This window comes from Oxyura jamaicensis, chromosome 19, assembly GCF_011077185.1.
Source record: "Oxyura jamaicensis isolate SHBP4307 breed ruddy duck chromosome 19, BPBGC_Ojam_1.0, whole genome shotgun sequence".
Lineage (NCBI taxonomy): Eukaryota > Metazoa > Chordata > Aves > Anseriformes > Anatidae > Oxyura > Oxyura jamaicensis.
In genome coordinates, this window is record NC_048911.1 from 5,817,085 (window position 1) to 5,833,204 (window position 16,120).

At 51.4% G+C, this 16,120-nt stretch overlaps 1 protein-coding gene across 2 annotated transcripts in view; it reads left to right on the top strand.

The window, feature by feature from the left end:
• LRRC75A (leucine rich repeat containing 75A) overlaps positions 1 to 16,120 on the top strand; it is a 71,445-nt gene that overhangs the window by 43,381 nt on the left and 11,944 nt on the right. For both annotated transcript variants that reach the window (XM_035343196.1, XM_035343195.1), the window contains one exon: positions 4,516 to 4,628. In XM_035343196.1, the coding sequence (XP_035199087.1) occupies positions 4,516 to 4,628 (113 nt within the window). The remainder of the gene's footprint in view (positions 1 to 4,515; positions 4,629 to 16,120) is intronic.

The window sequence follows — 16,120 nt, forward strand, 5'->3', positions numbered from 1 at the left end:
GAACGGCAGGGAGAGGGGCCCAGTGCAGGGAAAGCCTCTGCTTGCAGCTCTCCCCTCATCCCTCCTCCATCCTCTGCTCAGCATCGTGTCCTCCATGGCCAGGAACTGCACTGGGTCTCTGCCAGCTCGGCCAGGGCATGGTGGAGGAGAAGGAACTGAGACGTTGCCCCAAAACTGCGGCTGCTGCTGATGGCAGCCAGGCTTGCACTGCCTGGGTTTGCCCATGACCTCTATGAGCCTTGCTGGGCGCTGGGGCGCTGCGCAAAGGTGCTCTGCGAGGCACGGCTTCTCCTAAACGCCTCCCAGCTTCCCGAGATAAATGAATAGGGAAGGGGGTTCCACATGGCTCCTTGCATGCTCCACGCACCGTCCTGTGCATGGTTTTCTTCCCAGAGGCTGGAAACCAGAGCAACAAATTCACGTTCTCATTTTCCACAAATTCCTGGTGCTGGAAGGGGCCGGGTCCTCTGCAGACACAAAGTACCACGGCACACTGGCGTCGCTGCCCATGTTTTGCTGTAGTTTTGTCCCTCCACGTTATTCCAGGGCAATGATCAATCCCACAGTTTGATTCTGTTTGCGGACAACATGCTTAGCAAAAAATTGCAGTTTTAATTGTTTACAAGGAAAATTGTTTTATGGAGCGTTTGCCAAAACCCAGAGCTGCAGCTTTCAGTTTTTGCAGGTTGAGATAAATCCTCCTCGCCGCTTGTGCCCTCTGCCCCCAAAAAAGCCAGCCCTAGGTTGAGCCGACGGCTGCGGGGGGGCAGGAAGCCCATCTGGCCGCTGCCTTTCATTTTGAGGGAAGTGAGGTTAAAACTTCCTCCAGGCAAGTGAGCCGCGCTGGTTTTTCTGCTGCATCAGTTTCCAAACAAGCTTTTGGGCTCGGTCCCACGAGAGCGTGCGCAAGCTTCAATTATTTCCTGATAGACTTGTACAATAAACCAGGGAAAAGCCTTTGTTTAAACCATAACACGGGCGTCCAGCTCTGCCTTTGGCACCGCTTCAGCTGTGTCGCTGCTTCAGTGAGCAGGTTTTGGGAAGCCCAGGATGGCTCTTGGATGTGGGTCAGGCCTGGGGGTGCTGTTGGGGAGCCCATTTTACTGTATCGTGGTCCTGCTGGCTTGGGAAAGCTGTTGTAGGGCTGGCCCGTGACCTTCCCCACTGAGTTCTTGGGGGAATTGCTCCTGCTCGGGTCTGGGAGGTGCTGGAGGTTTAGGGCCTTCCTCAAAAAGAGGCTTCCCGCAGCCTTTTCCAGCCCCAAAATAGCGCTGCCCCACGAGTGCTGCTGGTGCTGTGGGGTCCTGGAGGCTTCGGGCAGGTCCAACCAAGTGAGCAGCCTCTGAGATGGGCTGAGCATTCATCCCAGTGCTAAACTGGAGCATTTATCTCCAGCCTGCTGCAGGACGGTGTGGAGAAGCCCCTCCTGTCGTCCCTTTGCATGGTGCCATGACAAGAGGTGCATGAGTTGCTGTGCCCAGAAGTGGTGCTACATAAATAACGTTTCAAAACCCCAAAACACAAGGAGCCCTGTACCCGCAGAACTTGTGAGTCGAGCTTGCTAGTGAAGGATGAGCTGGCCGTAGCTGCTGAAGCAGGGAGATGGGGCTCAGAAGGTGCCTCGTCCTGCTCTAGCATCTTTTTGGGGAGCCCCTCAAGGTCCTGCAGGGGTGCTGGTGGTTTGCTGGGTGCCCTCAAGGGGATTTCTTTGTGCTCAGTTTCTCAGAGGGTGGCTGTGATGGGTCCCCTCCAGCAGGGACCTGGACCTCACTCAGGAGGTTCAGCGGCTGCTTGGGGCAAAATCTCTTACAAGAGCCTGGAGGGCTCCCAGGGAGCCTCCTGCCATGCGTGCATCAGCACGAGCTTCTGGGGCTTTTCGTTCCTCTGCTTTTTTTTCTTTCTTTTTTTTTTTTTTTTGACCATATTCCCCTGCGGAGTCATTTCACTTCCCCAACAATTTAGTTGTCAGGATAATACAGGAGCTAATTTTAATTGTCATTTCCAGGATTACAGCAGAGGCAATTTGCAGAGCTGAGTCGCAGCACAGTGCCCTCTTCCTCCAGGTTTTTGGTTTTTTCCACGCGTTTTGGCGTGCCATTCCCTTCCTAATGAGCATCAGCCCCTGTGGTGCAGCGAGGGAAAGCCCAGCTGAGCCTGAGCAGCATGGATCTGGCCACTGATGCGGGACTGGGCACCGTTACGGGGCTGGGCACCGTTATCTCAAAGCTGGGGCTCCGCAGCCCCCTCTGCTCATGGTGGGGGTCTCAGTGATGGGCTCTGCAGCACAGCAGGGAGCAGGGCACATGCTGTGGCTGCGCAGACATCTCTGCTGAGATTTGCACCCAGAGTTGGTGATGCTGGCGTGCAGGGAGCCAGGAGGATGGAGCACAAACAGCACTGGCACGGAGAGGGCATGGCTGAGGAGCCCTGCCTGGCACGCAGCGTCCCCACCAGCTGTGCCTGATTTGTAGTCTCTCTAAAGAATTTCTCTCTGGCTTCTCTCCCCTCTGTTTTATGCAAAATGTTTCTAATACCCTTTAATTGAAAGGCAGCAAACGGCTCACGGACCCAAAGATAAATGGCAGGAGCTGAAACACGGGGTAGGTGTGGAAATCCACGGCATTTTCTTCTCGTGCTGGGGCTGCTGGTTGTGCTGGCAGAGGGGAGAGCATTGAGAGGGAGCAGCACGTGCCGCTGTCTGCCCCAAATGTTTTGAGTCCTTGATTAAAAAATGACTGTAATGTGTTTTCAGCCCTTCTAGTGGAAAACATGAAATAAATTATTCTCCATTGTTTTTTTTTTCTCTGCTAATTTGACGTGCTGAGCCTGTTGAGTTCCCCCATCTTGAGTCTCGAGCTGTAGCTATTTGTTGCTGCAGGGCCTCCAGGAGAGATTTCAGCTTGCTGGGGGGTGAGCGTAGGCTGAAGCCACACCAAAATTTGTGGGATTAAAACCCGTGTTTAAAGTCATGGTGATAAATGAGGTGCTGAAATGAAGGGGTTAAAGCCCTATGCTGCTATTTCTGCTCCAGCCATCTGCCGATGTGCCCCTTCTGCCCTGCTTTTTTTTTTTGTTCCTTGAGAAAACCTGATGTATTTGTTTCCCTGCACCCCCAGAGGTGATTTGTCAAAAACCAGATTGCTCCTTGGTTAATTTAATATTTATAATGTCTTTATAAAGCCCGTCCTGCTCTGCTGACTGCGAGGTGAGATGGGAGAATACATTGCATAAATTACGCTGCCCGTAACACGCAGCTTGCAGCCAGGGCAGGAGGGAGGGGACAGGAGGGCAGCAGTAATTTGGCATCCTGGCAGACCAGACATGGCATCTCCAACAGCATCCCTGTCCAGTTTGTCCAGCAAGAGGGCAAAATCTTGGGCAATCAGCCTGAATAAAGAGCAGCGGTTAGCTGAGCCTGGGCTGAGTGCTGATTTGGGGGCTTCCTACCCAGTTTCTGTTTCTTTTCTGAGATGTTTAATGATGCAGCAATTTCATAAAACCAGGCAGATTCCACAAATGGTCACATCTTGGCTTGTTGTATAATTATTCCTTTGCTTAATCTCTGCTTGTCATCTCTCAGAGAGCAAGCCAGACATTTTGCATCATTAAGAGTCGTATCATGCATTGATATATAGAGATCTTGAAAGGAGACATGATTTAGCTGTTCAGGTGCTGGTATTTGTATTTTGGTTTACTTTTAGGAACCAAAATTCTAGGACCAAATTCAGAAAGTTTCAGAATTAAAGTTTTTGAAGCTAATGATTTCTCATTTTGCTATCCTCTCGCATGGAAATTTTATCTGGAATTAAGGCGACTCCACCAAAATCGCTGCTTTCCTTGATGTTTTTTTTGTTTGTTTGTTTGTTTGTTTGTTTGTTTTTCCTCTCAAATACCCATTTTAAGAGTTTCTGATGAGCGCTCTTCCTGAGGTCTCCAGGCACACCAAGCGTCTCAGTGTCTGTCCTTGTGTGAAATGGTTCTGACAGTAACGGGTGGGTTGTTTGGTTTATTTAATCAATCTCTGTACAATTTGTGTGCCGAAAGCCATTAGGTGATGTCAAATGATAACGGCGCTGCTGCTGAGTGAACTGCAGTGACTATGGCGCCGTGTGCGCTCATGGGACAAACCTTCCTGACTGTTCGTGCTGGGGATATACCCCATAAATGCAAACCGTGCTCACAGACGTGATGGATAGCACTTGGGAGTTAGGGTCGTGGTTCCTACCAGGGCAGTTGGCTGCTGCTCGCAGGCTTTGCTCACATTTGGAGGTGGATTTGCAGAGGAAAAATCCCATTCATGAGCAATGTCCATGTGTGTGCTGACCCTTGGTGAAACGCCCTGTCCTTGCAGCACCCTAGAAATCAGTGGGGGTTTTTTGTCCTCCTTCCTGTACATTTTTTAGCGTGGTGCCTTGTGACTTGCCAGCTTCTAGCGGCTCCAGGGTTGGAGCATCCTGGGGGCAGGACAGTCACGCTGCAGCCACCTTACCTGGCGTCCCTCCCTTGTCTCTGCAGGAGGGGGACTCCCTCGGGGCCATGGAGAAGCTCTGCCGGCAGCTCACCTACCACCTCAGCCCCCACTCGCAGTGGAGACGCCAAGGCCTCATGAAGAGGAAGCCGCAGTCCTGGTGAGTCGGCTTTCTGAGCCACCCCAATGGTCCCTGTCCTATCCCTGCTCCTTTTCCCCTACACATGGCCGTGTTACCAGGTTTCCTTGCACTCACCCAGAGGTGTTCTCCATTGCCACTTTTCTCTCCCCATTACATCCTGCTCCAAGATACCCTAATTAGCTGGTAATTAATGTATATGCATATGTCATCGTGCAGGCAGATGTCACCATGCATGCCAGGGCTTGCTGTGTATTTGCACGATGGGAACTGTTTGATTAAAATAATATAAATAGGAATAATGGCCCAGTGCCCTTCTCACCCAGGTCCTCAGCAAAGCATCCTGGCCACCAACGTCCTGGTCCATGGAACCAAAAACCTCTGAATGAGGCTGATGGGAATGGAAAGGGTTCCTTGTTTTCAGTAATACTATGCCTTACGTATGTAATTGTGGTGTTTTTAAAGAAGCGAGATTTGCAAAAGAAGCTGCAATCTGGCCAGGTTCGGATTTGTATCCAGGTGTTTGCTGATGGTCCCCAGAGAGTGTTGGTTCCTGGTGTAGCAGATGTTATCTGTAGCCATAGGAAGAGACTAATCGTGTGAAAAAACTCAGTCTGACAAAAGATTACAGAAAAAGAGGGGAGGGAAACAGACACCAGGGACTAAAGGACTCGGGGGGGGGGGGGGGGTCAAGCAGGATTAGGACCCTGTCTCCTAGAGATCTGGCTCAGCATCCCTTGAGCCCTGTTGTTCATGGAGACCCACATATCTGAACAACATAGAGATGTTGTTACCTCCTCATCGACACCATCCTGCACATGCAAGAAGCAGGCACGGTTGCTCAGTACCTCTCAACCTCTAGTTGAGCGTTTTGCCGCGATGGGATGGCACATCAGTTGCTTCCCTTCTTGTAATCTCTTACATCTCTGCTGCTGTGATGTTCTCTGCTGCGTTTCCCCCGTCCCAAAGCCGCAGCCACCTCTTGTGTGTGGTTTCTGCCAATGTCTCTCCAATTCAGTCCAAAAGCCCCTTTATTGTTTCACCACTCTATCTCGTTGGGCTAAATTCCAGTTTAAACAGAGACTCCTTTCATCTCCGCCCAACAAGCAGCGCAGTCAGTGCTTGAACACGCTCCGGCTTCATTTTGCCTTGCTCTGAAATGTCATTCCGTGGAAAAATGGCCTCACTCTTGGTTCACTCGAGGAATAGCCTTGTTTCTACTAATCTGTGGTGCTACCACAACAGCTGTCGGGTGCTTGAGATAACTGCGGTAGGAAGGAGAAGGTCAGTGAGGGGAAAGGGGAGCTGCAGCGGTTGAGGAACGTGGCACGGGCACGCTGGGATCTCTGCATTTATAGAAGACACATCCTTGGGACCTTAAATGTGGATTTAGCACTCTAATATTGATTACTTTTTTTCTTCATTCTCTTCAAGTTTAAGCCTTTTTCTTTTTTCCTTCGTTGCCCGCTGGTGCAGAACCTCAGTGCCCATCCCAGTGCCACCTCGTGTACTTTGCTCGTGGTTTTGCCGCTTGGGCAGCAGTGTTTCCTCTGGTTCCAACTCTGTTGTGACTCAATATCCATCATTTTCCTCTTGGGACGAGCTAGGAAAGTTGACTGGGATGGGCTGTAAATCTCTGAGATGGAGGATCTGTTTAATCATAAAAGGCTCTGACACTGGCTGGTGCCTTCTGTCCCTCTGTGAATGTTGGTGTGTGCGGGGCGATGCAGCAGACAGTATTTGTCACTGCTGGCACATGTCTCTGCAGGGCATTGCTGCCTGTGCCCTGCCTCAGTAGGGGCGTAAAAGCCCTCAAATAATAAGTGCTTTTTCATGTTACATGCAAATTACGGGGCGATGCATGATAAGACAGAATGTAGCGTTTGTTTCCGTTGTTTTTCCCAGCCTGAGCAGGGCTGGAGATGCAGTGGTGGTTTCCTCTCGCTCCACATCCGTGGTGGCTGCAGCACCTGGGTAGGAACTGAGCGGGCATTTGGCCCTGCGGGACGTGGCTTTACAGCACCCGAGGACAAATCAACAGCCTGGGGAGGATGTCTGGTAGCTCAGGGTGGATGGTCAGCCTGCTGGAGCTGGCTTGAAGCCCCTTTCCAAGCCTACTTTTGCCTTCTGGAGGCAGCTGGAAATGTGTTCTGCTCCCTTCTTTTTCAGTGCCAGCGTTGCCAGAAGTTGGAGGTATTTTGCCCCTGAGGAGGCAGAGCTCCCAGCTCCCGTTCGTAGCACTGGGGGGTCCCCTCCTGGCTCGCCCCCCCTCCAGCCGTGCCCCCCGTTTGCTCTGTTTCCCAGGGTATTAAAGGGGATGTGGGAAGGCGCCAGTAAAACGCCTCTCACCAAAGAGGAATGCTTCCCATTGAGCTTCGGTCTCAAAGCTGCTTGGGAATTTTCTTTAGGGTCAGTAAATTCCTAGTTTTTCCTACCACTGTCATTTTCTTCCTCGGGAGAGTTCAGCACCGGTTTGGTGCCAGGTGACTCTTCTCACTGAAACAGCTGGGAAATATTTTACCATCTGAAATATTTTATCAGGAGCTGAGCCTTTGTAGAATGAAGGCCTGCATTTTCCCTCTTTTTCCAGACAGTGCTCAAAGGGTGAGTGTTTGCAGCCAGGGAGGAGTCTATGTGAAAGGCTATGTTAGTCTGAAACAGGCGCTTTGGGGTCGTCGTCCACACCCAGGAGTCAGCCTGAGCTCCTCCTTGCCCTTATAAAACCTTTGGTGGTGTTAGAAATCTACTTGAAAAGACCATTTGGGCTAAGATCTACCTGCTCTGGCACAGCAGTTCTCTGTTAGAGCAGAAGAGAAGGGTGGTTTGATTTTATGATGAACTTACGGAGGTTAAGCAGCTTTTAATTGTTGGTAGGAATGATCTTTTAACATCCCACTCCTGATTTCATCAGGGGCACAAAACATTTCTGTTCGGGAGGAATGCTGGCTGCTGATCATTCATACTTGCTCGTAGTGTCTGCTTGCATTTCTCTGCAAAGCCTTTGTGAAGCACAAATTTAAAAAAAAAAAAAAAAAAAAAGGAGTTTTTACCGGGGGAAGCCTGGTGCATGAATAATGTGCCCTTCCTTTTGAAAACAGAGAGAGAAGGAATGTTTGTGGATGAAAATCCTCTGCTGCTGTTGGGAGTTTGTGGGCGAGCGATAGCAGCAGTTGTAGCTCCTGCAACAATGGCCCCTTCTGAGCCTCCAGGACGAATCCGCCGCCGGTGGGAGGAATTGTGTGGTCTCCTCTTCATTAAAATCCCATCCTTGTGTGTCTGCACAGCAGGCTGCTGCAGAAGAGCAAGGATTTTGCGAGCCGGAGACCTTTGGGATCTGTGGGTGGCTGTCGTGTTGAGGGGACTGCCTTTGCCCCTCGGTTACGGGGCTGCCCTAGCACAGTGCTGTCCAGCTTACGGAACAGATGCTGCCAAAACCAGGCTGGGGCATTGCCTGGTGCCCTGCTGGCTGTGTTGCAAGTCACTCCACCTTTGCAGTGGAAAGCAGGTGATTTCCAAGCCTCTCCTGCTCTTCCCCTCGTGGCCTGAGGCTCTGTGGCTGCAGTTGGGTTGCAGAAAAGCAGCACTTGGGTTCTTGCTGGGAGCTGCTGTGCCCCATCCCGCTGCTGGGACTGGGGACTCAGAGGTTGGACTCGGTGATCTTGGAGGTCTCTTCCAACCTAGACTATTCTGTGATTCTGTGATTCTGTGACTGGGCCATCAGCTGCTCCAGGCCGTGGTGGCTCTTCTGACCTTAGCTGTGCCACATCAAAATGACCACGGTCTGCAGCCTGGTGGCACCTGTGTGGTCTTACAAAGCCTCGTGCTGCCACCCTTTTCTGAGTTAAACACCCTCTGTGGTGCCTGTGATTTCACTGATGGCCCCAAAGGGAGCATCACCCTCGGGGGGGACCGGCTGAGCAGGACCACAGGAGGCTGCCATCCTTGCTGCCCTCCTCGCACAGCTCCTGGCCGTCCCTGCCTGTCCCTACACTGGTGGTGGTGGCAGACAGAAAAGCAGCAGATGCAGGCAGAAAGCAATCCCTTTCCAGGGCAGACGCTAAGTGCTGCCTGCTGGCTGCCTGTGCCTGGCAGATGCTAATAACAGTTCTGCTGGGGTGGAGTGCAGCTTGTCCCCATGTGTATCCTGCAGCATTAGAAATACTGCAGTTATTTACTGCATTTTTTTTCCCTGTTAATTGCCCTAAAAGCACAGGAGAGTCCATCTTCAACTTATCGTACCATACTTTTGCTATTGCTTGTCCCAGGAGGGTTGGAAGTGAGAATTTAATCTCTGTGTATCGTGGTGGTTCAGCATTGAAACCCCATCTGGCTGAGGCAGACCAGCCTTCTTTGAGAAATAAAGTGACCCCCAAAAGGGTCTCACGTTGTGGCTGGTGCCCTGGTGTCCCTTGTCATCGTGCCAGCTGCTGGTGGCACAGGAGGGGTCCCTGCGTGAGCCCTGCTGATGGGGAGCAGTGGGGTTAACCACAGGACAGAGTAATCCGGTGACAGCAGGGTGACTTCACCTGATGGGAAGACCTGGCGTGACACAGAAGAGAGTGAAGGTTTGGGGAGGGAGAGTTGAAAACCAGGGGAAGATGAGCAAGGCACAAAAGCTCTCCCTTGGCTGCCTTGGGTTCTGCAGCCCCCGGCCACCCTCGGTGCGGTCAACGGTGCCAAACGTCAGCCTGCTCACGGTGCATTCAGCATCCTGCTTAAGGCATCGTCATGTTTAGCTTGGCTTTTCTTCTATGGCATTGGTCTCGGACAGGCAAAGCACTTGCTCAGCCTTATTAATGAACTCCGGTGTCGCTCTCTGCCCTGCTAATGAGAGCAGCGGCAGGATGAAGAATGGTGCTAAGCCCGGCTCCTTCAGGAGGAAGCAGTGGAGGAGCCAGGCAGCTCAGCCATGAGTGCAGAGGGAGGAGGAAAGCCAGCTGGCATTTGCAAGTTGTTGTTTTTTTTTAAGCCTTCTCACCTCTGTGACCTTTCTGCCCGTCTCCAGCCCCGTGAGCATAACGGCAGCATCTTCCTAGCAGCTGCAGATGAAGTAGGAGCTTCCTTGAGCAGGCAGATCTCATAACCTGTGGGGGATACCCACCTTTGGCTTGGTCTGGTATGCACAGCACTCAGCTGACGTATGTAAAAACATATTTTCTGTGCTTTGAAACTCTGTGGCAATGCTAAGGAGGACTGCAGGGGATGGGGCTGCCTTCCAGCAGAGCTGGGACCTGCGCTGTGAGCCCGCTTGTGCCCACCGATAGCACCCAGTGCAGCCCACGAGCAGGCTGACTGCGATTCAAAGCATACATTATGGGAGAAAAAAAAAATAAAAAGGAAAAAAAAAAAAAACATTTTGAGGTGCCAGAAGTCAAGACGGAGTTGGGAGAAGTATTTGGATGCAGGTGATTTCACAGTGTGTATCAGAGGTGTGCACTTTTCATCACCTCTATCCTCCTCAGCTTGTGTCCTTCATGGTCACTGGGCATTTCCTGCCTCTGCCAGCTTGGGGCTCTTTGGACTTCAGTATAATTATTCAGGAGATGTCTTTAAGCATTAAACAGCATGGTTTAGGTGCAACATCTGGCTCAAGAGGTCCCTCAAGCACTGCAAGCTGGGAGGATTTTCCAGGGAGGAATAATTGATGAAAGCCCTATATCCTTTACTTAAGCCTTAATTAACATCTAGACACAGGATCTGCACTCTGAAGACCTTGATGTGACCAAAAATGATTTGTCTTCTGCACTGATGCTTGCTGCTGTCACGCTATCGGTGTGGTGCTGGGCTGAAATGTTCCCGGGGAAAAATGTTTTCCATCGGAGAACACCAACGGTGACCGAGACAGAGGTGTCCCCGTGCCAGGGTCCCTTGGGATGTCAACACACATCAGTCTGCCTTTCCCAGGAGAGGCAGAGAGGCTTCAAAGGAAGGTGCTGCAGTGATTGTTGAGAAGCAGCAGTGGGTTCATTTAGAGTCAGAGGCACTGGCACGACCTTTGGTGAGATGAAAATGGTTCTTGAGGGCAAGCGGATAAGTGCCTGTCATGGGGAGAGGTGTTAAGCACTGCAAAGCCAGGGGAGCAAATACTGGTGAGGTCTGTGATTAAGAAATCATTCTGCAGTGTGCTGCTTGTGGCAGTGAAACACGCTGTGCTTGCTTTTGTGGATGAATTTGAAGCCTGTTCCCTCCCCTTGCTGGAAGCACCGGCACTTCCCAGCACGCTCCGACCCTGCACACCCCAAAAAGTGCCTTCACGTCCTCTGGAAATTATCTGGCCACCAGATAAGTGAGTTTGGGGTGGAAACGAGTTATTTTTACAGGGGAGCAGAGCACTGCAGCAGCATGCAGAAGGTGGAGGCTGCTCCTGGGCACTGCCCGCACTCTTTCCAGACAGCGCTGCTCACCCTGGGGCCCGTTTTGTGCGATGGAGCTGAAAGCACTGGTTTAATTTCCCAGCTGCTCGGTGAGTTTATATCATCTGGCTGAGACCAGATGATCCATCAAACCGTTTGCTGCAGGCCAGCAGGTTGCTGGTGGGCTGGCATGGCTCTGGCGAGCGCTGTGCTGCCTTGCTTACTGTGCTGGAGCGGTTTGCTGGGACAAGGCACGAGCCCCAGCTCAGCACCCATGTGTGGGAGAGGGTTGCTGTGTCCCTCTGGGTGCCAAACCGGTGCCGTGGCATCAGATGGAGGTGTCCAAAGAAAGCTTCATCCCAGCTCCTTGTTCTGTCAGAAAGTGCCGTGGCTTCCCTGGGGTTCTTTCAAGACCCCAGGACACAGATATGCCAACAGATTGTCAGGGGCTTAGCCTGGGCATGAATTTGCAAGCTTTCAGCAAAATGTGAGGAAAACGAAACGTGGGCAAGCATTGTTATGCAGTATTCGGATGGCGACAGCCGGAGACACCAGCTGCAGCGTGGTTTTGTGCCACGTGAGGTCCGTTGAGCCTCCAATCAACCTGAGAGCATTTGGGACTAATTCAAATTGGTGTCATTTGCCTTGGAAATAGGGAATTTGCCTTGGCCACAAAGAGATCACTCCTACAACCAGCACCCCTTTGCTTATGGACAACAAGTGCCTCTTCAGCAGAGTTTCTCCTGCCTGAAATAACTCCTGGCAGGGACACTTTGCAAGAAAGCAACAGCCAGCATTGATTTTGGCTAGGACTTGGCTTCATGTGTCCCACACCAGCTGCCCAGTGCCGCACAGGACTGCCAGAGTCGTGCCCTGCAGTGGGGCTCGATGCCCTTGGCATCTCCGTGCTTCCCCGTGCAGCATTTGGGAGCTCTTGTTTACGGAGCACAGGACATACAAACACACAGTGCTTGTTCCTGCAACTGCTCACCGGATTCAAATGAAATGCATGGCAAATAGGGATTTCCATTGATTCAAATTTCTGCCTTGTCTTGGCTTCGCCCACACAGCCCTGCAGCAGCTCGCCCTGGGTCGCTGGGCTGTTCCCACTGGCTTTTTGGCTGTTTTTTTTTTGCTGGTGCAGGTTGTCCCCGATGGCTGTGTACTCGCAGCGATGCGGCGGCTGCTCCCCCAGCACCGCAGCTGCCGCCAGCCCCTGCTCACCTTGCTCAGCCAAGGAGTGCCGGCGTTAGCAAAGACTGAATTTTTAAGCTTGTTGGAGCTAAACTGTAAATTATGCATACATATTGAAATGCCATCCGGGTACGTGCTGCAGGGCAAGATGTAGTGTTGGAAGGGGCTTAAGGTTTTCCATTCAGTCACTGTAAAATGAGCCCTTACCCCATGTGTTGCCCTCTGCAAGCCTACTGGGATGCTCCAGAATTTTAAACAATTAACCCAAACAGTGGAGCACCTTTATTTTTTTCCACTGATGAATACTGATTCTGACAAATGCTCGAATCACCTTTGCTGTTCCCTGCTTGAACAAATGAACCGACAGCCAGAAGTACTAGAAAATAGCCTAAAGGAGAAAAAAGTCTTTCCTGGCAGCAAGAGTGGAAAGAGATGATTTACAGCACCAGGGCTTTCCTCCCTGCTTGCGTGCTCTCCTGAGCTGGCTCACACTACTCAACCTGCCCCAGCCTAAAAGCTTCAGGTAGTCACTAGCATGACCTGTGTCTTAAAACCTCAATTCCCTTCTCCTCCTTCCCCCCCACACACTAAGAAGTAATTCAGTTTTCTCAGAGGGAACTTTCCTAGGTGATAATTTGCTTGAAGGGAGCTGGAACCGTGCTCTGGTCCTTCCCTTTTTCCCCCTAGGAAGACTAAGCAGCGGGTACGGTGGGAGCAGGACCAGCAGCCCCACTGACATCCCTGAACACCCTTGGTGGCACCGTGCTCCCTGAATGTATTTTTTCATTCTGTGCCTGATTAGGAAAGGCCTTTGACTGTTGAAAGTGTGATTTTTTAATTTTTTTTTATTTTTTTTAAATAATTAGTCCTCCACTTCCTCTGCATCTGGGGGAGTGGAAATTAGATTTGCTTTCGGCACATTGCGGTGATTGTTTAAATCTATACTCAAAACTCAGGAAAGCATCTAGTAGAAATTGTTATTAAAGTAGGAATCGGCTGGTGAGATAATTAATCCCCCCCCGCACACTTCCTCCCTGCCTTGGAAGTCCTCCAGGCATCCCGTGCCCACTTGTCTTGTCCAAGCCCCGTTGCCTTATTCCATTATTCAGCTGGCCACCTTGCAAGAAACTGTCCGGTGTGGCTGGCTCCTGGGCAGCCCCCGGCTACATTTGCCAATTAGGAGAATCGAGCTTTATGGTAAAGCTTTGATAGTGCATCGGGTTGTTTTTTTCAGCCCTTTCACGTTGTGCGTCATTAGGAGCGGTAAATGAAGTGCTCAGTGAGCTCATGCATCATACGGAGCCGAACCTCGGGGCTCCCGCTTCTGATCAGCTTTTTGGTTTTGTTGCTGCTCTCTTTGCATGAAAATAATGCTTTAAAATTGGGATGCAAATGCTGGAGTTGATGAGAGCTCTGGAACTAGTGCCGTCCCCTGGGAGCCTGGCCCTGAGGTCCCAGCTCGCCCCACAGTGACCCAGACACAGATGGGACTCGTCCCTTTCAAGTTGAAGGCTTCGTAATTAGACGTGGCATATTCCCTTGGCTCAATGAGCCAAAAGGTGGAGGAAAACTGAAAAAAAGGTGCCCTCTGGCATTGGCCCAGCTGGGTTGGTCGAGCATCACGGCAGCTCTCAGCCATGTGCAGATGGAGCCTCTGCATCCCAACGAGGGGCTGGGCAGCACCTCTGTTAGCAGGGGGACCAAACTGCAGAGCTCAGATCCCGACCAGGCGATCAGTTAGCAGCTTCGGCTTTTGTGACTTTTGACAACACGTGGCAGCTTGACACACCCCTGTAAAAACAGGACATTCAGGCCCCAAACTGATTTCTTGTTTATATAGCAAGGAGCCCAGGGTAGCGCTATGCTTCTCTGGGTAGTTTCACCCTCCCCTTGCCCAGGGTTAGCACTTATACTGTTTTTTTGGGGGGTGGACGAAGCTCTCTTCATGTGCTCAGTCTCTCATGACGATCACGTCTCACCTTGCTGCCAGAAGATGAGGATTTTTCCTCAGTAGTATCTCAGCTAAGAGAAAAATGCACAACTGGAGGGAGTCCCCTCCTACCCCCCCCCAACACACACTTTATCAACTTTTGGGTCCTTTGGGTCACTGGTGGCTAAAAGGTGGCTCACTATCCTCAAGGTGATGGGGCTAGTTGGAAAAAATACATCGATGTGTCCACACAATATGGGCAAGTTACCTTGGAAAGATATATGCTGATCTCTCCAGCATCACTCGTTCGCTAACGGCTCTGAGCACAGCAATATGAAATGTCATCACTGATGGGTACAGAAAACAGAAAAAGGGGCAAAATGCTTGCATTGAGAAAGCTGAATGGGAGAGGGTGATTTGCTTGTGGTTTTATTCATTGTTTTCTCCTAAAGCTCCCTGCAGCGCAGCATTTGATACGGCCGATAACAGGGCCTGTCTCATGTCAGAGAAGCAAGTGGGTTAAACAGCCAGCTAGGGAAAATCCAGGGAAGGTTTTTGTGGTTTTCCTGCTTGTCCAGCACAATGTGCAGCACGGGAGAGACTGCGGGAGCTGGGCGAGCGCTGCTGGCGTGCTGGACGGAGCAGTGTATCAGGTTACCTCCGTTCTGCCCGGCTGAAAAGGAAGTCTTGGCAGCCCATGTCTCCTCTGATATTCGCTCCCTTTTCATCTTTTAGGGGAGATGAAGGCTGAAATCCCCTCCGGGAGCAGGGCAATAATCTGCCAACAGCAGTGAAGCACTGCTGGAGGAGCATGTTTGCTTCGGGCAGTGAAATACGCTCGGCGATGCCTGCTGTCTTTCGTTTGGCGTTGTGTCCCCAGAAATGGCAGCGGCTGCTCAATGCCCACCCTGGGCTCATGGAAAGGGTCTGTTAAAGGGAAATACAAGAGGAAACTCTGAGTGAAGAGCATTCACCGTGGCTTTCTCCATTTACCTTTCTGCTTGGCAGCTGGTCACTCTGGCGATGGAGCCCTTCTTGCCATGTAGATCCTGATAACTGAGGTGCCTGGGTGCCCTCAGCTCCCTGGCCTGGCCCCGAGGAAGCCGTCAGCCCTGCTACCAGAGGTGCCAGGGTGCCCTTGGCTCCCCGGCCTGGCCCTGAGGAAGCCGTCAGCCCAAGGCACCCCCAGCAAGAAGCAGGGCCCCGGGGAGCCGGGCTGGCGGCCCCCTCTGGCGCTCTGGCTCTCATCAGCGCGGAGCAGAGGCAACGGGGGACCCCTGCCTGCCTAAACTCTTCCAAATGTGATCTGTGCTCGGATAAAATAAACAATTTAGGGAAAGCGAAGCCCCAGGCACACACTTTGGCAGCTGATCACTCCCTAATTGCAGGAAGAGCAGTTGAGAGAGGGCTTTTTTTTTTTTTTTTTTTTTTTTTTTTTGATTCCTTGGGCTGGTTTCTGATGAGAAACTGGGCTGGAGGAGCAGAGTTGAAGCTTTTCTCCCTCCCCAACCCCAGACAACGATCCCATTTTCCTTCCCCTCTCACTGATGGAATGTAGCCCATGTCAAGGAACAGGAAGCACAACTAGGCTCTACAACGGGTGAACCTCAGGGAAATCCCTTATGGTTCCCTACATGCAGTTCTCTGCAAGCTTTTCCTGAGCTTTTTGTGCTGTTCAATGCCCCAAGGGGCACGGTTGAGGCCTACAAGAGGCAGAAGTGGGCAGAGGCACTGCTGTAACCCAGAGACCCACAGCATGGAGCCAATGCCCCTCAGACCACCCTGTATGACCGTTGTTGTTCCTTTCCCAGGCAGGAAGGGACAACGATAATTAATGCCAGCCCCTTCCACCCACATGTGGACAAGGCCTCCATCCACCCCCAGCCTCCCTGCCTTTCTCCCACCTTCTCCATTCCTTTCCTTTTTCCTCCTCTTCCTTTCAACTCACCGTTTTGGAACTGTTTTAAATGTATTGGCAGCAAATTGTGTGCTTTTACGAGCGATTTGCTAATGATTTCTCTTCTTGTGGCCTCTTT